Genomic DNA, 22,889 nt, shown 5'->3' with positions numbered 1-22,889 from the left:
CTCCAAGCTATTCTAGAGTTGAGCGCGGCCGTGTCGGCTCTTTTATGAGGCAGCATCTAAACGGGTGCGGGAACTTTGATCTAGAGTAAAGCGTTCGCGCTATACTAAAGGTGCATTGATGGCGAGCTCGGACGCGTGCCCAGTTAGGAGAAGACTTCCGCCTAGAGGTTTTATAAAAAAATAACCGTGAACCCGGCGTCCTCGATGGTTTAACTACGTGCCACGGCTGGTCAAAATGTGGATGGAGCGCTAAAGCAGCGCGCACGTCCAGGGGAAAAGGCAGAAACAACAACAGCGTCTAGGCGGGAAAGTGGAAACGCTCTTCGGCCTATCATATAAGCCAGAGAGCGGTGTTGTAGAGATCATCATCATCACCAGCCTATCTACGCCCACTGCAGGGCAAAGGCCTCTCTCATTAATCTCCAATTACCCCGGTCCTGTGCTAACTGCGACCAATTTATCCCCGCAAACTTGATCTCAACTAACTTTCTGCCGCCGCCTGCAACGCTTGCCTTCTCAAGGGATCCACTCTGTTACCCTTAATGACCAACAGTTATCTTGCCTTCGCATTACATGCCCTGCCCACGTCCTTTTCTTCTTCTTAATTTCTACTAATATGTCCTTAACACACGTTTGTTCCCTGACCCACTCCGCTCTCTTCTTGTCCCTTAATGTTACACCTATCATCTTCCGCTCCATTGCCCGCTGAGTCGTTCTCAGTTTAAGTTGAACCCTCTTAGTGAGCCTCCAACTTTCTGCCCCGTAGGTGAGTACCGGTAAGATGTAGCTGTCATACACTTTCTTCTTCAGGTACATTGGTAGGCTGCCATTCATTATCTACCATTCATTATCATTCAGTATCTGCCATTCATTCAGTAAAAGGAACCTGGCTTTGCTTTCCCCGTTGGGACAAGTCCACCCACTCTGCCACCCACGTCATGTTATCAGTAGTGCTCAATCTCACACAAGTTGGGACGGAGGAGTCAGTGTAGATAAGGTCATGAGGCAGAAGGAGGGCATCACGAAACAGTGAAAGTTGTCCCTGTAAGCAGCATCGAAATTAAAGCGGTTATATTGCGCAGCATTATGTAGCTACCACCACCAAAACACGACGTCTAGTTGATCTGTCCTAGTAACGAAGGAATGAGCTAAAACCGCGTCACGCGTGCACGGAGTGGCAGTACGCCCACCATCACACCTGCATCCAGGCTATGCCCGATCACTCAAAACCGGTTTCGAAATTTCGCGCTGTGGTTCCGCTGGCGTCAATGATTGCGTTAGTCGCTTGTAAGGACAGCCTCGATACAAGCAATGAACCATAAATTAGACAACAACATCTAACGCATGCATGAGTGCAGGGTTTTCTCGAAATTTTCGTCGACGTTGCAATTTAGCAAAAGAAAAAAATAAAGAAAACTAATGTCGACAGTCATTTCACAACGACTGCGTATAACTGTCAGGGTATGAATCAATAAAGTTTACTCAAAACAGAGAAAAATTCGTCGCGTGTCTCATACCTGATGCTTTCGCATATCGTATGCAACCGGCGTATAGCCCGCCATTTCCGCAACACTTCTTTCTCTACAATACTTGACAGTTGCAAGCAACTGCAAGTAATTCTTCTAAGTGTGTACGAGTAATTTAAAGAAATTCTCAAAGCCGTTTTTTCAAGTCCAACAATGCTTCACATTACAAGCAATCATCAGAGATGAATTCCGGCCCTTGAATGTTTTTATTGTAAAACAAGCGACCACAGCGGAGCTCGAGGTCCAGTTATTCAACGGCCGGAACATTAGGCGTGTGAGAATAGAGATAAATTGTTTAACAGCATACAAGGCCCAGTTTCTACTCACTGTTTAACGCTACTTAATATCTAATCTGATGAAAGAGCCAACAAGCTTTGAATCGAAATTAAAATTGAGTTTGCTCATTAAATATCGTGTGAAGACACACTCTTATATTAGCCCATATTACATCAGCCTCAAAATCCTCACAAAGATAAAGACCAGGATATTCATAGTAGCGATAAAATGATTTCCCTCACATACAGTGAAATCAAATGAGTTTTGATATCAATAAATGTGATACAACAACAACAACAACAACAACAACAACAACAACAACAACAACAACAACAATAATAATAATAATAATAATAATAATAATAATACTAATACTAATAATAATAATAATAATAATAATAATAATAATAATAATAATAATAATAATAACACAAACACGATGCGGGATCCGTTGCACAATATCCAACCAGCTTAAAAATGACGTAGTGTTTATCAAGTGCCGTGGGGCGATGCATAGGTTTTTGGTTTTACCTTTTGTAGCGTAAGGTACACTGGCCGAGGTTGAGCAGTTTCGCGTGGACCTTAAAGGGCCGTGCTGCGAAAGCGCGAGGAGAGTTCGATTGGATTGGATTGGATTAAAGTGGATTGTTTTGGATTGGAAATCCAATCCAATTGGAGTACGGGTATCTAGAGAATTGGGTCTGCATGTTCGCCGGCCTGCGCATTCCAGAGGAGTGACGTCATAGCCGCGGCAGACGCACTGACGCCGGTGCGTGTCCACCTGTGCGCCTCCGTCGCGCAGTAGCCAAGTCTGACGGTGCGCCGGAGCCGATTGATAGCCGTTTCGCGTGGCTCTTGGAGAGCCGTGCTGCGCATGCGCGAGGAGCAGTGACTGAACTGAACTGGACTTGACTGGACTGGACGGGACGGGACTGGACTGGATTGGATTGGATTGGAAATCGTTTTAGCAGCAGTAAGCATGATAATCAGCTAATCCTAGACAACCAGTAAACCTAAGAATAACCCGCTGAACATTAGCTCGCGCTACGTATTCGCATAGCCGAGCTAAGCCAGTGCTAATTTTTTTTATCGCACTGATGATACCCGAAGGCAACGATCTAACCGGAAAGAACGAACAACGATCGAACCGAAAACAACGACGACCCGCCGCGGTGGCTCAGTGGCTAAGGCGTTGCGCTGCTGAGCACGAGGTCGCGGGTTCGATTCCCGGCCGCGGCGGCCGCTTTTCTGATGGAGGCGAAAAGCAAAAACGCCCGTGTGTACGAGATTTCGGCGCACGATAAAGATCCCCAGGTGGTCAAAATTAATCCGGAGCCCTCCACTACGGCGCGCCTCATCGCCTGCGTTGCGTCGGCGCGTTAAACCCTACAATCAATCAATCAATCAAAACAACGACGATTGAAGGTTAGCAAGTGCACGGAATGCGAAAACCAACATTTTGGCTAATCAAGCAAGCAAGCAAGCAATCTGGCGAGTGACTAAGCAAGCAAGCCCGCGAGCAAACGGATTCGTGAATGAGCATCTGACGCTGACATGACGTCAGGGGATAGGCCACCGAGTTATCATTGAGCCACACTGAGCGCAACCATGCTAGCGTGTGTCGAAAACCACGTCGTTATGGCAGCTAGAAAATGTTCGAGTCACGACGAGTACGAGCACGCCTTAGCTTAGGTGACGGAATCGACACCAGTTCGCTGCAGTGGCGGCAGAATTGATGCCCCGTCACGAAGGTAAGTACTTTTAAGCATAGAGTTTCTCAATATTACCTAGAGCGGAAAGTGTCGCTGCGATCGCACGCCGACATGGGAATTGTGGGTAGTGTGCGAATCGGATTGGCAGCAAGTGGCTAGTACAAATGGCTATGGATTAGGCTTCTCGGCTCGGAAGTGCTTGTTAGTTCTGTTTTCGGTATGCTTTACCGTTATCGGGATGCCACTTTCTGGCATTCAGTGGCTATCACAGATATGTCTAAATAACAGCGTGATTTGCACTTATCGCATGTGCTCGCGTTAGCGGCGAGTTTCTTAAGATGAAGGGGTGACCACATGCAGTGACGGCGACAAGCGACGCCGAAAACGTAATTCAAAAGGTAAAACAGTAGAGTGCACTGCGCGACAGCGACAGGCGAAAAAAAATTAATACTCTGCCGCCAATATACTCTGTCGTCGTCGCTCGTCGGTACAGTTCACTGTATCACGGCTGCCGCTCGCTTGTGGGCTGCTTCTGGCCAGCAAAAAGCGAGCGAGGGTCCCAGTATACCGCTTGCCGCCGCCGCCACCCACACTACAGCCACAAAATAAGCTACGCTAGCCCACACCAGAGCCTTCTAAATAGAAGGCTCTGGCCCACACTATCCGTTTTCTGCACACATTCAGTTACGATTTTCGCATCGTTCGTCGCCGCCGCTGCGTTTACTTACTCCTTGAAGCATGCAATGTCTTGGCAGGCGCAATTGGGGAACATACATAGCAACTCGACAAGCCAGTATTTATTTGCATTTGAAGCATTCATGCAATTTCATAATGCTTTGCGCGCGTACTTGAAGACTTACTTGCGGTAACAGGTTTCACTTCTACGTTAATTTATACCTGCTTAGACAAAACAAATGAATACAACGGGATTATATCATTCTCGCATCTGTAATACTGCATCGCCTGCCAAGGCGCGTAGCATACGATAATGAGACTAAAGAACGCAGCTTTAGACAATATAAATAATTTTTTTCAGCTAAATATTACAAAAAATCAAAGAAAACCTCACCCAGTTAGAAGAATTTAATAACTTAAAAATATATCCGACACGGCCCGCTGTATCTGGCAGCGTGAGCCGAAGGCAGGACTTCTACATTTTTCTTTTCTTTGTAACCCTCTAATTTGTTTTACAGCATAAGACCTCGAACACAGTGCCTTACAGAAAACAAAATTTGTTGACAGCGGCACTTTCGGCAGCAATTTTTTAAACAAAAACTCAATTTTCGTAGCCACGAAGTCATTGCCGGCCATGCCATGCCGAACTTTCGGCCGAACTACACACTATGGCGGCACTCATGGAGGCGTAGAGCGCTTCCGCCGAACCACGTTGACGCTAGCGCCAGATTCCACTCTAGGTAAGCTAGTGAGAAACTCTATGCTTTTAAGTGCGAATGCACTTCTTAGTCGAGCCTACTTCGTCCGCCGCCGTCCGTCCGCCCGCAGCCTAGCAACGGAGCTAGCTAGCGTGCCTAGCAACGGCGCCGGATTTCCGATGCGTGAGGGCGCTCGCGTAGCGCCTCCTCTCCCCCCTCGCGTACTCTCCAGCTCGCAACACCCTCTCTCGGCGCGCCAGCCAGGCCACTACACTATATAAAAAAATAACAGCATCCGGCGCCCGGTTTCGATCCGAGGACGTAGCGGCCGCAGCGCGACGCTCTACCGACTAAGCCACGGAAGCCACGCTTATTTCAGAGTTAGGAACGCTCCTTATATCTTTAACGCATTCAAACTACGTCGTCAGCGGCGTTGCGTTGGCGACTCAGCGGCGTTATAGCGGCTTGATAACTGCGTGGTGTACACGTCATACTACAAACCCGATGGAAGAGATGGAAGAGAAGGCGGCGAGGCGGTGGGCTGCGGGTGCCGAGCGCAAGCGCCGCAAGCGGGCCGACAACCGTGCATTCGCACTTTCACATTCTCCCTCTCAGGGAAATGCGGGGGACTTTTTTTCTTTTCCCCGGATGATCCTGCCAGCATCTCGAATGCAACGGCTAACTCTCGCTGCGTTGAGTATTTCTTATTCTGATAAGCGACAAAAACTGGAGAAAACACCGTGAGGGCTGCTCATGGTATGCGAAGAATACTGCATATATTGGCTGAATTATGGTAAACTACCGCCGCCTAGAGAGATTGTTAATTTAACTTGTTTTGATTTGACTGTGTCCTCATCGTATGACAGCTTAATTCCGCGACACTCATGAGTCCCAGTGCTCTTTGTATGAGCCCTACCAAAGAACGTCGGAGTTAAGTTCGAAACTAAACGGCGTGTTCAAACTGCCGGCTGCAGGCGTATTTTCAGAATGACTCCGGAAGCCAGCCTTAATGCGATATATATTCGAGCAACTGTATTACAGCGACAATTACGGCTATTCATCTCCAGGATGTTTCAAAAGCGGCTCCAACGAACGAAGCGGTCACGCATGATCAGAGCGGGCCCGCCTGTAGAAAGGCATATACTAATATCAATGGGGATTGTCGAGAAATCGGCAGTCAGTGGCTGTCATGAATTAAGCTTTGTCTTTCAAGTGCAACGTGTTTTTTAATAAAAACAACACTTCTAACCCTTCTTATTTTAAGACTTGACCGAACAGGCATATCGTAAACTGCAGACTCAGTAAACAGGGTTTCGCGTAATTTGGATGGCAGTGACGTCAGATGACGTCATTGCTTAGAACTGTTACGACAGGTGCAACAACAGTCTGAACCCAGCGTTGTGCGCTTAGATTTTGCCTCAAGTGAGCAAATGTGTCCTTTGCGCTTAGCAATGTTGACATCTAACTATTAACTTGTTAAGAGATGCTATTAGCAAGACAATATGTCTGCCTAAACACATGCACCGCTTGCAAATGGACGCGATTGTTTAAGGACTCTTTTTTTTTAACAACTGCGTGGTTCACGTGGGACTAAATCGACTGACCAGACGACGCCACAAGAGGGGTGCAAAAAAGTCGTACCAGCGCAATAGACACCCTGAGGACATGGTTTCTACAAGGTCCCGCGTCCGTCGAGGGATCATTAATCTAAAGAATGTGTAATACCAAAATGAGTCTTACCCAAACTGGAACCTCTGCTTTTTGGATGTTCGTGGCTGCCCACGTTTAAAACCGCGCGCACACACTCTAAAAAAATCCCACGAGTCTGCTTTCCCACAATACACAGGGGAGGACAATCGCTGTGATCAGAGAGGTAAATTAGGCGAACTGCAACGCCCAGGATAACACTCAACTCTAAAAATGTCGTCTGTGACATCACGCAATGCAAGCACGAAGATTTGCATTGCGCTGTCACAACGCAGATCACATGTTTTTTAGTCAAATTATTAGTGTGGCCTCTTTCTTTGCCAAATTGGTTCTCGCGGACGCCGCAATTGGTCATTCGAGTGCATTGTTGCAAAGCAGATCTAGAGACATTGTTTGGAGTGTATGAAATTGCTAATTACGTTCGTGCAGTTCAATTGTTTCTTATCATCTCAAATTCACCCCCCCCCCTATATTTGTGTACATACAATCGTGAATAGTTGTTTTAAATCATTACCTACAACATCTTGTAGGGTAATAAAATACCACGTGTGAAAAAGAAAGCCTTCGGTGGTTTTTAAAGTCCGTTACGGAATGCCCCAGATGAATAAGGTTTACGTACCACCCTATACAATTGTTTTTTACGGTTATTAGGAATGAGTCCAACCGAATTAACTTGTTTCTTTGATCTAAATGTAAGGGTGCCGAACCGCTGATAGCCGCACTTACGCGTGAGCGCAGCCTGTGTGAGAATATTTCCGAGAAGTTCCCTCAGCTCGCAACGCCTGCTCGTGGTTGGGCGATCAACCCGATTAATACCAGCCTGGACACACTTGTTAACATAGAATACCCGTAATTTGAACACTATAGATTACTTTTCCCAAGTTATGCGACCAATACCGCGGGCATGGGATCTGACGGACATGCCTTCCGTGTAACTAAAAAAGCCCCCCTTGCCCTAGGGGTAGAGTTGCGAGTTCTGACGTTAGCGGTATGGGTTCGAGCCCCAGCAATTCTAACGATTTTGTGCCAGGTGCCGTGCTTCTTCTTAGTGCATAAATGTTCTTATAGGTCAGTTTTATGCTTTTCGCGGTAAATAACGCTGGTTCAGGGTCTTTAAGGTCGGTATAGGCGCGGGGCGCAGCCTATAGCCACGTTCTATTAACGCTCTGCATTGCACCGGGAGGGCCATGATTGTTACTGCCTCAGTACGGAATGCCTCTTCAGAGATAAGTTCAAGCCGTGTACTTCCTGTTCCTGTATATACGTGGCGCCATCTGATGGTTCGCTTTAAACCCTCCCGCTTTCCTACTCGGCAAAATCTAAACGGAGCCAACTGTTCGGTTGCCGTGCCCTAGGTAGACTCGCTAGTCATGACCCTAATGGCTTGGGCTCTTCCCCGCCAACTCTAAACTTTGTTCCAAATCCCGCGATTTTTAAAGGCGCTAGTCTTCCTTGTGCAACATAAAGGCGGAAATTTTGGTGTCTGCCTGCCTGTCTGCCACTCGATTCAGCCGCCCGGCCAAAGTGAAAGAACACATGATCGCGAAGTATATAAAGGCAGGGCCGTCCTGTAAAACTGCTGGCATAGGTCATAAATGTCCGCAATATTTGGCGCAAAGGAAAACTCAGGTACATTTGAGGCAAAATGTAAGTACAGTAAAACCCCGTTAATTGGGTCTTCGCGGGACCGCAGAGAATGTCCGAATTAACCGAAGGTCCGAATTATCGCGAGTACGATTAAAACACTTGAAATCACTTCTTTTCGAGATGCTCCCGCTTGCACCACCTTCAATATTTGCACCTTCGCAGCCAAATCCTTTGCTTCGTACTTCGCCCTCTTCGCTGCTGGGGCAGGAGACACGGGAGAAGCCATCCTGGCGTTGCTTGCGCGGTGGTGACGCGCAGATGAGCAACAGCCCGCTACAGGAGAACAATCCGACTCAACCACAACGCAGACGTGTTGGACGCGCAAGAAAAAAGAAATGGCAATTGCCCGTTGCTGATGACAGTAGCGATGAACTGCCTTTCATTTTGGTTGTTACGTAAGCCAACGCCATGTGTGTTTTTTTGTGTGTGTGCCTCCGTGATGCAAAGCTCATTCGTGTCTCGTTCTCAATCTCGGAGGCCACGATTTTGGCTGCGAATCCGAATTTATATCCGAAGCGCGGCCGCGGTGGAATCCGCTGCGGCTTCACCGTCGCGACCCGACCTCGGGTGGGAGTTCAAATTAACCGAAACGCGGTCGAATCTGTCCGAATCGCAACTAAAGTAAATAAAATTAGGCATGCCTGAATGCCTACCAATGAAATATAACTAAAAAAGAATGCCTGCAGAGGAAATACAACTAAGCATCTAAGCATTTCTGAATGAATACAACTAAATACAAATGGAAGGAAATACAACTAAAGCATTCCTGAATGCCTTCTCTTCTGATAAAGTCAAGCAAAGCATAAAGCACGATCGTGGCCCTTATTTTTGCAAAAAATGCAAAAAGAAAAAAAATCTTTGCTGTATAGTTGACTATTATTCCCCGCTATAGACGATAAAGAAAAAGGCTGTTCTCTTGTCTACCAACTGTAAAATATGGTTTGCACGGCTAAACCAGTTTCCAGGAACAAAGATAGAGCCGAAACTTCAAATATGTCTGAATGCGAAAGTGTACTCAAATTCGATGTGCCTGCAAGTGAACGAAATCTGTTAGTGTACGTTGGCACAATTTGCGCTGAGTGGTCAAATTAACCTATGTATCCGGAAGCCTGTTCAGCACGACGTCATTTTTATCTGTTTTCACTGGTTTTCGGAACTGCGCATGAAACGTTTTCGCTTTCGTCAAACAACCGAACCTTTTGTATTTAACGGGAAAAAGAGGGTTATTTGAGCTCAAACAATGCTTAGTATTGAAAGAAACAGTTTTAGTTTTCAAATAAAATAAAATAAATTCTATCTGATCTAATTGGATTTTATTTGAGGTGAAAAGCCAAGCTCGACAATACTGAGTCCCAACCTATGGGAAATTTTAGCGTCCTTTTTCGACCAGTGATTCCAATCTCGTGACTGCAGTTGCGTATAAAAGTTCAGAAACTGGTATAATGTGGCCCTACACCACTTGTAATTGCGGTTTAACTTGTGCCATGAGACGCACCGTAAGGGGGGGGGGGGGGGGGGCACAAAGAATTAATTTAAACTTCCAGGGATTCTTACGCATTCAGAAATTTTTTACCCACCAGGTTACCGGGTTTGGTGATTTGTCTCCAAACTGGCGACATTGCGAGGCTCGTGGCGACGGAAGTTTCAGTGCGGCGACATGGCTACTTTCTGGCTCCTGCGGGCATTGCTGATTTTATATATTGCCGGGCACACCCGAAGCCCCACTGTATACACAGAAAAGGCTTTATATGACTGAGGTGCATTTCAGCCGTCGAGACAAGCTGAGCGAACAGAACAGAACAAACTTCAGGGAAATGACGGTGATCTGGCAATCTAGAATAGAACCAAACGAATCAGAGTCACCCAAACACACCACCGTACAGCGATACTTACCAGCACAAATAAAAATTTGCCTTGCTCTTTTTAATATCCCGCACCTGATATCGTATCAAAGCCTTCAAGCAACGCCGTCGATTTATATTGTAATACGACAGTAGTTTACGGGAGCTTGAGATTTCTTGCAGTATGGTGGGAAGTGTGTATGACGATATAAAATATAGGCCCGGAAAAGTAAAGAGGAAGAAAAAGCGGTAAAGGACGCTGTGCAGAGAACGCCCGTTCTGAGTGATTCATTTTCTTTGAATGCTTTACGTAAACTTGCATATTTTAGCTTTTTTGTACAGTAGTCAACCGTTGTTGCTTTCGCTCACCTCAGAAAACGAATAAAATCCGTAATACGGTTTTCTACTAGTCGGAATATCTGCATTTTTTTCCCGAGAAGATAAAAAAGTACTTAATAGCATCGCCTTCCTAAAAATGGCGACTTTCGTGGCTGCTGTTCAAATATTTTAGGTGACGATTTTTTCGGCTGCTTTCGGCAATGTTTTTCTTTCTGAGGACGTTGTAACCCTGTTACCCACGCACACTTTTTTTGTCACTAAGCAATTTTCTCGTTATTTTTCTTAAACTAAGTTTGTCCGCACGGTCTTAAAAGCACGTAGTCTTAAAAGCTTGTGCTTCTGTTTTCTTCTTTCATTTTTAATACCGAGAAGACAATATTCTGTTTCCAGATTTAACTAAGAATGTCCAACAATAGAAGATTCCGAGGCTACAAACTTTGCTCGGTCAACTTCGGTTGTCGGTTCGATGGAAGAGGGGGAGGGGGTTGGGTCGACGGACCTTTACGGGGGGGCCACTGCGTACAGCACAGTGGCCGCTTTGAAACTCCACATGGGCCTGTATTTGAAGCAAAACGTTCAAACGAGGCTGCGCATTGCCTTGCCTAACATCATGGAGCTGACGTAAATGATGTCCCCCTCTGTGTAACGGCACACGGTGACTTACTTACCAATGCTGAAAGTTACACAAGACGTCTAGACGACGTACGAATTCTCGATGGTCATCGAAGTACAAATCACAACACCAGCCTTGCTTATCCGTTATATTTGCTCGTTGAAGAAATTCGAACTGTAATTAACTTGAACCGGTGACGGGGATCTCTTTCGGCTACGCACCGTTGCTCTTCGCGAGCGCAAGGCCTACAACCCGGACTCCGGGGAGAAAGAGGCCCTTTCCGCTCTTCTGTTGGCCACTCGCCATACGGCTGAGCCTGTTATGCCTTCCAAGATGGCCACTCTCGATGTTGGGTAAAGATGGCCGCGCTCTGCTTCGTGGCTTTGCGCAGAACAAAAGAAAAGGGAAGAACAACTTGCAAGAGGAATAGTATCTCCTCGATAAAAAATCCAATACGCGCGCTTTGAATGGACAGCTTTGAATGTCCAGTCCTTGCTACCTTTCAGCGAGGGGGGAGATAGGAATGCGTAGGAAATGGCAAGTCCGATATATAATTTAAAAAGTTTGAAGACGAAGTTCTTTGTTTCGGTTTTAAGGAGGCCGCATAAGACGTCTGCGCACTGGATTTGCAGACTGAAATCATGTTCTTTATAACTTCACGACATGTACGGATTAGCAAACGCGAAATGCTGTAGGATGTGCGCACATATAAAAAGAAGGAAAGGAAACATAACAAGAGGAATGAATTAGGCACTGTAAAGAAATCTGTTGCCATTAACAGACTTCAGTGGACGGATAATTATCGGTGTCACGCATGCTGGCTGTCTCTGCAGACTGCGCACGCAGATGTATGCCAGTTCTGTATAGAAGTTTGCACCTTTACACAGCGAACTGCATCACACTGCGTCAAATCATCGGCGGTGTACAGAACACGCACAATGCAGTCACGCCAATTTTCACGGAAATGGTGACTTGTTGGATTCAAGCATACGTTGATACGCACTAGTTTACCGAAACGAAACTAATACGTATCAAACATGCTCTGATTCGATGGTCGGGATACGGCAAGCTATTTTACTCAACCTTAAAACCTCAGCAACCACGTTTCCCGATCCCTTCAAGTATGCCGTATGTTCGACTTACCAGGACATGTCGCTCTACTGTGGAGGTCTCTCGAGAGTGGCGTCTTCAAGATACTCTCTTCCGCTTGCCTCGACTCAGAAAAGACCCAGGGGGCAGCTGTTGGACGGCGGGCGCATCTGTCGTGGCACGTTCTTCAGTACGCAGTAGGCAACAGTGCTGACTCACAGGAACCACGTATACGGGGAACTTCGCAGTGCCGAGTGGTAACGCTTCCTCGAGAAGCAACAGCTCGTGCCTCTGTTGAATCCTCTCCTGAAGGACGCCGCAAAGCCTCGTCTGGTTGAGGCGTAGCAGGACTCGGTGTCCTCACAGTCCGGTTTGCAACCTTTCGTCTCAGATTCACCGGGACCCTGACCGAGCTGCGAAAAAGATGGCGTGGGCGCGGGGGTGCGAGGGAGGGGTGGGAGGGCTGGCTCTGGGCGCAGATGCTCGGATGGAGCGAAGAGAGCGTCCGTCGGGCGTCGTCTCCGCAGCGCGGCCGCCAGGAGTGGTGGGCGCGCACAAAGAAGACGTTCGTGAAGGCGAGTCGCTCTAGAGACGGGGCTTGCCCTGGTCCAGGAGAAACGGTCGGTCGGGTGGCGGTTGCGGTTTGCCCCGGCCAGAGCACCGTGCTAGGGCTATTTTTAACCGGGCCGCTCCCTCTCCCTCCACCACCGGCGAACCGCGGCTCTCGCGACTCCGGCTGTGGGAGATCTCCCCGCTCACGCTGTAGCTGGAAGGGCCGCCGCGCTTTCTCCCGGCTCCCCTATCGCAACACGCGACGTCCACGCCGCTTACGCGATCTGGGTGCAGAATATATATGCGCACTGCGGCCGCGGCCGAAAGAAGGCGTCGCAGTGAACCATGGGTGCTTCACTCATCGCGCGCCACTGTTTACACAGGCCTTTGGCGAAGAGTACGTAGTTCCTCCTTTGAAAGTATGAACAAGAAGCTGCACGAAGAAATGGCGATGACCTTAACGAGCAGGCGAATTTATGTTTTGGAGAGTGTGGACGATTGAGCAGTCTTCGAAAATGAGCAGTCACAAAAAAAATTGCAACAACCCACAAGGAGGAATGGCCGTATAAGTGCCGAGCCGCTCTGGGTTAGACTGAGCCCCTTTAGGGTCTCTCTCACAACAATTCCCGCATGTATTGCTAGAGAGGCATTTTCACGGGTGCCATATAAGCAGTCTAACACCCAGGTAGGAAGGCCCTTGGGCCTTTTATTAAATGCCTCGATAAGACCCCATGTATGTACACGCTAAATGCCCAGCTTTTTAAAGTCGGATTCAGCATTATACCCAAGTGCTTTGCTGCTGCGACATTTTGGGGCAATATAACAGGTCTGATGTGAAAATGACAAGGCCCTGGGGCTTTAGAGTAAATGCCTGCCTAAAGCCCATGTATACCTAATATACGCTGTACACCAGGCCCCTTCAGAGTCAGCTAAAAATTTATACACCAATGATTGGTTGTGAATGCGTTTTTCCAATAAAAGATGTGAGGTATTGTACGATTATATAGAGGTCCTGGGGCCTTATATTATGTACGCTCTATAAAATGCAAAGCAGGGATTTATACACACTCCCACAACCTCCAGAAGGATTTCGAAACCCCCCCCCCCAAAAAAAAAAAAAAATCTACAACCACGAGTACCCCACCCAGGGATTTATACCGCCCCCCCCCCCCCCCCCCCTGGGAAGGTTTTGACACCCCCCCAAAATCGAAATGCTGGGTAACCCCTGACCCCATGTATCCCTGTGAAACGCTGCACACCTAGCACCATAAAAGGCTGCTTCGCCACTATAGAAATGTGCATTGCTGAAAAGCACAGTCAGGTTCTCGGAATTGGAAACGCACAATTCCCGACTCTCAATAAAAACGCCAACAAGAGCGAAGAACAGAAGGACGGAATTTATGAAAGCTGCATATTCGGTCAAGTAAAGCATCTTGTTGGGCTAGTCGGTTTTGCCTATTTAAACGTCAACCTGCGCGCAATCGTGGGACAGCGAAAATGCAGCGACAGGACTGCGCTCGTTCTAGAAACTTTTCCCCTGTTCAGGGAATGGAAGACCTCAATGTAACCTAAAATGCTAAGCAAAATCCACGTTATTTACGAGAAAGATTGTTTCCGAAATTTTAGGTGTGAATTTTGTCACTTTCGCTAGAGGAAAGCTCGACTAGCATGCCATTGCAACACGGTAAGGGCCGCACAAGCTCTACATCGGTTCACCATGGAGTCGAATTATAGTACTCTGTGCTCGCAGATTTTAGTGGTCGAAGCATTGAAAGATATATAAGCTCCGTTAGGTAATCTAGGCCTCAGTGGTGGTGCCTGCCAGAATTTTTGCGATGCCTACAGGAGCGTACCAGCACCTAAGCGGTTGCAGCGAAATGAAAAAGCCTGAGAATAAAAACAATCAAGGACAGCAAAATATCAAACTTGGGCGAAGTCAGCCAGTGATATTGTGTAAGTATTTATCGTTTATTTCCGATATCTTTCAATGGGACTGATCCGCTGATAATGGCAGCAGGGAGCTGTCAGCTCTTCTTTTTTTTTAATGCGTAGCATTCTTTGACGAGTACACCCAAGAGGCAGGACCGGGTAACGCCCTGAATTTCTACAGAAGTGCCGATATCGCAGAAGTTCCACGTGTAATGTTTATAATAATGTAAATGGAGATAATTGGCCGAAGAGAATTTTGAAAAACTAGAAAATAAGAGAAATATAAAGAAATTACAGAAAATGGCGAACCGTGTAACACCCTGCATTTCCACAATATTGCAGATATCGCGGAAGTTTCACCTTAATCGTTATAATAGCGTAAACGGAGATACTTGGTCGGACATGTTTTAGAAAAAAAAAAAAAATGGCTGCACAGAGCTCACACTCAAGACAAGCGGCATAGGAATGCTACGCATTGGGAGATAATTCTCTCAATTTCTGCAGATTTTTTTAGTTCATGATGTTGTGTTTAATTTGCTCGATTACCTACTGCCGGTTTTGAATACCGTTTCACAATCTCGCATACTGTAAGTATGCGACAATTTGCCCCGGAAATGTTTGTGCATCTGCTGTCCAACTGGTGGACATGCGGTATTGGGCCCCTTAGAACTCGCCGCAGCCGAGTAGTTGCAGGTTTATTTCCTTACTTTATAAGTGCACTCAGTCCCATTTTTTTGCGTACACGTAGCTGGAAAGGTTATCATTTTCAGCCACTATTTTTCTACGACCTGAAGGCAGTCATCTTTCAGCTCACAACTATTAAAACTCTGATAAGTAATAAAAAAAACTCCCACCTCCCCTCGCGGGAACCCCTGTGTAGATGCGACGCATAGGCGGAGCGGCGAAGGGACCGCGTTTTATAGCGCGCATAACGTTGAGGGGACTGCGTAAGACGGTCCCAGTCGATGACGACGTTGGCGTACTTGTAAAGCGGCGTGGACTCTAGGTGTTTGAGCCAAGCGTGGATGTTGCTTCGCCGGAGAACGGCACACCGGTTATATGCGCAGCGCGCCCGGAGAGGAAACCGCGGAAGAGAGAGTACTGCCCATGCGCCGGCCCCAGCGCGTCCGCCGCGGCTATGACGCAACGTGCCGCGGCTATTACGCAACACAATCCAACACAATCCACTTTAATCCAATCCAATCCAAATCCAATCCAAGTCAATCCAATCCAATCCAATCCAATCCAAGTCAATCCAATCGAATCGAATCCAATGCCCCTCGCCAGAGAGTGTTCGCTATCGGAGAGGAGAGGGGGTGAGCGGCGGAGAGCGCAGCTGGCGGGGCGAGGAGAATGGGGGAGGGGTGGACAACGCCGCCGACGACGACGACGACGCCGGAGGGACAAGGCGAGTGAATCAGATGCTCTGCATCTAAAAGCCGCCCGCATCTTCCCACGGGGGAAACTCGAGTAAATGCGTCGCATCTACTTGAGTCAAGCAAAGCGTCACGTCAAGCGAAAGCCAAGCAAAGACGCCCTTGACTGAATTCCGAACGCGCGCTCCGCCGCTTATATACGTTGAGGGGACTGCGTAAGCCGGTCCCAGTCGACGACGTTGGCGTACTTGTAAAGCGGCGTGGACTCTAGGTGTCTGAGCCAAGCGCGGATGTTGCTTCGCCGGAGAACGGCACACCGGTTATATGCGCAGCGCGCCCGAAGGAGAGGAAACCGCGGAAGAGAGAGTACTGCACATGCGCCGGCCCCAGCGCGTCTGCCGCGGCTGTGACGCAACGTGCCGCGGCTATGACGCAACACAATCCAACACAATCCACTTTAATCCAATCCAATCCAATCCAAATTCAATCTAAGCTAAGCCAATCCAATCCAATCCAAGCCAATCCAATCCAAGCCAATCCAATCCAATGCCCCTCGGGAGACTGTGTTCGAATCCAATCCAATGCCCCTCGCGAGAGAGTGTTCGCTATCGCCTCGACTCGACGCGCATGCGCAGTGAGCGTGCGGACTACGGACGCCAACGCGGGTGACATCGTGAGTTACTGAAATGCTCTGCATTTAAAATGCAGAAACTCCAAGGTGGGAATGGCCGCATATATGCTTAAGGCGCCCTGCTAGACATCCAGAGCGTCCAGCCGCCTTCACTACAGCACTACGTGCACTGCTGGAAAGGCCGGTTCTGGGAGCCACAGAGGCACATATGGTCTTTGAAATCGTCTGATAGTTGAGTATCAAACGTATTGATACCCAGGTAAGAAGGCGCCTGGTCTTTTTATTGAATGCCTCTCTAAGACCCTGTGTACGTCTATAAAATACTATCTATCGCATTCTTTTGAAGTCAGCTAAACAACCACACGGAAATGGTTTTCCAGGAAGACTTTTTAGGGGCAATATAACAGGTATTGCGTGAAAATATGAAGGCCCTATGGCCCTATATTAAATAGTACCTCTATAAAATCCTATGTATCGCTACGAAGAGCTATGCACCAAGCTCCTTCAGAGTAGGCTTCACTACTATACACAAGTGCTTTGCTGGAAATGCATTTTTTCAGGGACAGTATAGACTGTTTTTAACGAAAATATAAAAGCCCTAAGGCTATATATTGTATACCCCCATGAGACCATGTATCTCTGTAGAGCGCTATACACAGAGTTACAATAAAGTCGGCTTCACTACAATGCGAAAATTCATCGTTAGGAAAACATGCTTTCAGGGCAATATAATAAATTGGATATGAGTTTGAAGCATCTTATTCTGCGAAAGAGTGGCACATAAACGTTACGGACCGTCAGACGTGGCTCGTCGTTGAGTCCACATAAAAATGCTCAAGCATTTAGAATCTAGTCGAATTTCCGATTTCACAGCGACGTTGTACATGACTTGCTCCTCGGTTTTTCTCCGTGTCCTCTTCCGGCGGCATAATAGCCTTTCAGGCAGGGCCAACTTTCTTGCGAAGGCTACGTAGCTCATAATCAAAAGAACCTCTTGAAAAATTGTTGTCTTGAAAAATTGTTGTCCTGAAAAAATACTGTTCAGCGTGCAATTGGCCGGTAAGAGGACTCGAGCATTACGCCGAGTTTTATTTACCTAGTTGTCATTATTAGTTAGTCCACCGTGGAGTTGTAAACAATTGGAAATTCCCAGGTAATGCCAGCACATGGGCGTCTAGGAATAACAAGGCGTCTAGGGATTACAGGGATTACAGGGTTATATACAGGTATAATGGGCAACTACCGGTGGCGTTTTCATGCTAATAACCTGAAGCCGGTACTCTAAACACTATTGCTGCTGCACCACAAACCAGGCGTAGGACGTACAGACCCATGTTTGTATGCTAGGACAGCACTGTAGTCATTCCAAGTTTCGTTAAGGCAACTAACTCAAAAGAATGTTAAATAGGAAATTAGTTTTGTGTCTTGCACTTATTGGCCCTGCCCCTCGGTCAACATGCTCGATAATAAGGTATTGTCAAACTGCAGTTCAAAGTGCATTTGTCATTCATTCTGTAGTACCATTTTCACTGGTATTTTAAAGGCTTTGCGCTCCAATTATGTATATTTTTTTTATTCCACTCGGGAGCGTTTTTTTTTGTTACCTTTTCACTTCGAAGCCGAATTTACCTACATTGTTCAAACAATTTTAGTTTGAACAATTGGGGATATACGAGACGAAGCTACGCCCGGACTCTGATGCGGGCCGCAGTGGCGGCCAGGGATTAACTTAGACCGCCTGGCAAGCTTTAACTCTTTCGTAACCGTCGGACATTGACCGATTTTTAGGGGTCTCAGAAAGCATTTTTTGTGCTATACTTATTGGTTAGGCACATACTACAGTAACATGAAATTCAGATGATTGATACCTTTTTTCAACAACACCAGTTTTAATAATGTTTTTATAAATAATGGTGGCGAAAAAAATTATCAATTTTAAAATTCTTGTCGAGTCGAAGAAATTGAAAAAAGAAGCTTTGTGTAACAAACCACCAACGGAGGGGAAAACTTTGAATATATATTCTGTAGGCAAAAATTTCAAAAAAAAAACGACCTAGAAAAAAAATTGGGGTGAGCGGAACAATTTGTTAGTTTTAAAGAATTGTTAGCACGCGTGGTGCCCGCGCCTTGTGGTGAAGCCCAACCATCATTTCAAAAAGCACAATTTCGGATGTTTCTCTCGAAGTAATCTGGAGGTTTGACATTAATAGAGGCACAAATAGTCCCCACCTTATGTAAAAATACCTTGTCAATGAATACGGCTAGCACAAGATTCACGGCTAGCACAAGATTCAGGGCAAGCTAGCGATGCGAAGAAATTCACTCGGAGTTGAAAACGAAACTCGGTGGTGGGTGCTTGTTGACGTTCACTGTCAGGTTATCATCCCCTATCTGTCAGATCTTTCACTTGCGGTTTATTATCATCTTCCCCATATCTATTGTAGCCCTGATTGCTAGAATGAGGCGCGATGCGTTAGAACCGTGCCCAACAAGCTTTAACCGAGCAGCTGTCAGGCGACGAAATGAGTCGTCCAGAAATAAGCGCCTCCTACATCGCAGCGCCACTTAATATTTTCGAAAAGAAACAATATCAAGCCTGCTGGAGTCTGTCAGAGCAGGCAGTTCGACAAAGAAATGACACTAGAACTCCAGAAATACCCTCGTACAGAAACGAGAGAGAGGGAGAACGCATAAATGTAGGCTGAAGAGGTCAGCTCTGCTAGCAGCAGTGCTTGCTACGCCAGATGGGGATGATTACAATGCAGTGAAGTGAACGCGAGAGATTTCGAATCCAAAGATTAGAAAGAACAATAAAATGCAAGAAAAAAACTCTAGATAAAGTTAAGTAAAAAAGTATAGCGAATGGTGCCCAGGAAGCGCACACCACCGAACAAGAAAAAGGAGAAAAGACGTACATGACGACGCAAACATGTACAGATGCAGCCATGCTCACAATTCAAGAATTACAAAGTTTTGTCTAGTCCAGAATCCCGCAAAAGCGCAGCTTTTGCGGGATTCTGGTCTAGACAAAATGACTCATCCCGTAAAATGACTCATCCCGGATTCAATGACTCATCCCGTAAAGATGAGTCATTGTTGTTGGCCCAGGGTCCAAGAAAGTGACACAACTGAAGCCTTGCAGCCAGTCGTACACGAGACAGGCAGCTAGCCACTGTTGCTTGCTCAGCGGCAAATTGCGGGCAGATACACAACAAGTGCTCGGTATTCTCGCGGCAGCGCACGTGGGGCACAGTGGTGAATCCTCCCGCCCTATTTTAATCTTGAAGCTGCGGGTGTAAGCCACGTTGAGATGCAACCGATGCAGTACACCTTCAGGCGCTTTGGTTAGGTCGGGTGGAAAACCTAATTTACAGAGGGGGTCAATGCCATGGAGAGGTGGATACCCGCTGGGAGGGTCCTGCCCCTTCCACATTTGCTCACTCCATCCACTTTCTGCGCTTTCTCTCGCGAGGGCACAGCCATCCTCGCGAGAGAAGGGAATCGGTGTCATGTTACGTAGAGAGTGGCCAGCGCTGGCGACTGCATCAGATGTAGCATTTCATTCTATTCCCTAATGACCAGGCAGCCATTGAAGCACGATGTGATGGCACGATGTGAAGGTGGCACGATGGCACGATGTGAAGCACGATGTGAAGGTGGATTTCGCTGCTTTCGCACACAAGCTAAGTGCAGTGGTTGGACAGCCTTCTTAGAGCTTGCAAAGCACCCCGCGAGTCTAAGATCACCCATCGCCAGGCATGGTTTTCGCCAATGAAATGAAGGGCAGCCGTTACAGCCGCTAGCTCACTAGCGGTGGAGGATGTCTTGTGGCGCAGTTTTTTCCTGATTGCGTACTGAACCAATGGAATCCACACGCCAATGGCAGATGATTCTGCGGTGACTGAGCCGTCCACATAAACGTGTGTGTGGTCTGCGTACGCGGTAAATATATATTCAAGAGTGAAAAACTTGAGTGCAGATGCGGGCATGTACGACGTTTCGCTTATTCCCGGATTTTTTATTATATTCCATGGCGCGAGTATCCACGGTGTCAACGCTGGCTTGACAGGTCGTTGAAAATTTGCTGGAAGCAAGTCGCTTACATGCGATGCGGTAATGGCTGACAGATGAGCACATGACACCGAGTGACATGACGTAGAGAAGTTCGAAGGCACTCTTGATGTTGAAGCACTGAGGCAGAGAGGCACCAAGCCTACCGTAAGGTTCCGATTCTCGATGTGCATTTGGGAAGACCTAGGCACACGCGTAGAGTATTCGCCAGCACTGAATCTATAACCTTCAAGATTGTTGAAGACAGTTGATGTAGGGCCGGTGAACAGCTGGCGGTGTTCAAGGCTGATTGGAAGAGCTCTCCCTGTCTGAACTGATATCTGACGACTTGGTCCTATTTTTCGAGTTTCAGCTGGAGCTTTCATCACGGACGTAAGGTGTGGATGAAGTGAAATCACGAGCGCGTGCTTTTTTCGAGGAACAGTAGTGGGCGACGGAGGCGCCATGACAAATCGGCTTGAAGTTGGGTAACAACGTAGTCGCGCCATATACACGAAACCGAAAGTGCTGGAAACTGGCTGAAAATGCCAGGTATGCTTGTTAGACATGCATGGGACCATCAGAAACAAGCTTTGGCAGAATAAAACTGCCCTTTGTCTGAACCAAGCATCACTAGTGAATATCTGGTGTCAAATTGAGGTAATTATCACCTCTCAGCGCTGTGGGATTACAAAGCTGACAACATAATTTGATATTTGACTGGCTGGGAGCCGTTTGATCAAGAACCGTTAATGCAGTATAACCACGAGCGGCATGCTCTTTTGTCAAGCGCAACAGCAACAGCGGCAACAGCCATTTCTTTCTTGCGCTGCCGCCTTTTTCGCTTAACATCGTAAAAACCAACCTAACGAGCGTTCCTAACTAAAGAAACGCGGGGGCTGCCGGTTATATACACAGATTTTGCCTGAAATGTGCATGCAGTTTTCTTTGCGCTAAATAACAGGAAGACGTATGACAAGCGCCAGCGGTTCACGAGGTTTGAATGGTTATGACTATTTAAACCGCGTGGTTTTTGAAGCCTCGGCGTGACTCCCTGACCCCGGTACAGAAGGCTCTACTTGAATCCGTTATCTCGCTGCGCCGCTTGATTCCGGCAGTCGCATCGACCGTTAGCGAGCTAAGACGACAAGGCGAACACATAAAATGCTCTGCACTTAAAAAATAAAATCGCCATAGTGTAAGGCTCGAAAATATGTATAAAATTTTCATTCTACCCACCAATATTCAGCTGTAAAAGTTTCATAACGAATCATTTAATAGTGCGGCTTCGTTGGTGGTTCCAGTGGGCACGCATGGTTTGGGGGGTTGCATGGCCATACACTCGAGACTGACCGACAATGGTTTCAAGTTTTACTAACGGCCTGTCATTGCACAATTGACGTTAGGTAGCCGAAACGGCCAGGTCACGTGTTCAATACGGGAAGACGTGCTTTTGGGGGCGCAAGTCGCAATTCGTTCTTTGCGTTTCTGGGTAGGCCACATTACACATGGAGCCCGGAGGGGCCATGCGTTATCGAGAAGGACGAGACTTCGCAGGAACTATAATAATATCGCTAAGTGGCGGCAAAACAAATGAAACAAACCGTGGTAGATGGCGCAGTGATCTTTTTACACGTTGTCAGCCATGAACGAGAGACCGCGCAAGCTACACGCCCACACAGCTGTGTCTAATTCGCGAAAGGGAAGTGCATGGTGGTATGCTCCACTGTCCACTTCCTGTTCTACTCGTGACAATATCAACCATTTTTTTATTGTAGTTTTTCTCTCTTTAGCTGCAATACACCCTTCGCTCACACTCACACAAGGCAAAGGGATCACGTTGCGTCACGTGCACCCCTGCCAAACCTCCGCTCCGACGCCTCTTGGTGATTGCTGCGCGATGAATGACCTTGTGAGAGAGCTTTTGCTCCATTTACTCGATGTTCAATGCTTCAGCTTTTATAAGAAAATCACAACAACCTGAAGCACACCTCACGGTTACCGCGCGACCATCAGCGCGATACAGCTGCGAACAAATGCAGGTCCCCGCGTTGATATAGCTTCCCGTAGAAAGCGTGGGCGCAGAGGCAAGGGAGGAGGTGAGTACTCGAGGGAAAAATAGGTCTGTTACGGCCTTGTACGTTTAGCCTTGTTTGCTGCCTGGTATCTATCAATCGTGCGGTAATATCTAGTTACTGCTAACCACATGTCGCAACCACAATACGAAA

General features: G+C 47.2%; 1 protein-coding gene across 3 annotated transcripts in view; it reads right to left on the bottom strand.

Annotated features, from left to right (window-relative positions):
- LOC144145292 (uncharacterized) overlaps positions 1-22,889 on the bottom strand; it is a 165,982-nt gene that overhangs the window by 93,474 nt on the left and 49,619 nt on the right. The window contains exon 1 of one of the 3 annotated variants that reach the window (XM_077676861.1): positions 12,178-12,810. The exons of the other annotated variants lie outside the window; for them this stretch is intronic. Coding sequence (XP_077532987.1) covers positions 12,178-12,185 — 8 coding nt within the window. The 5' untranslated portion in view covers positions 12,186-12,810. Of the gene's footprint in view, positions 1-12,177; positions 12,811-22,889 lie in introns of those variants that run through there. 3 annotated transcript variants of the gene reach the window in all.

This window comes from Haemaphysalis longicornis, unplaced genomic scaffold (genome assembly GCF_048455015.1).
Source record: "Haemaphysalis longicornis isolate Haplotype H1 unplaced genomic scaffold, Haemaphysalis longicornis Haplotype H1 scaffold_1, whole genome shotgun sequence".
Classification (NCBI taxonomy): Eukaryota; Metazoa; Arthropoda; class Arachnida; order Ixodida; family Ixodidae; genus Haemaphysalis; species Haemaphysalis longicornis.
Note: the sequence above shows the minus strand (reverse complement) of the source record. Positions and strands in the feature narration are given on the sequence as shown.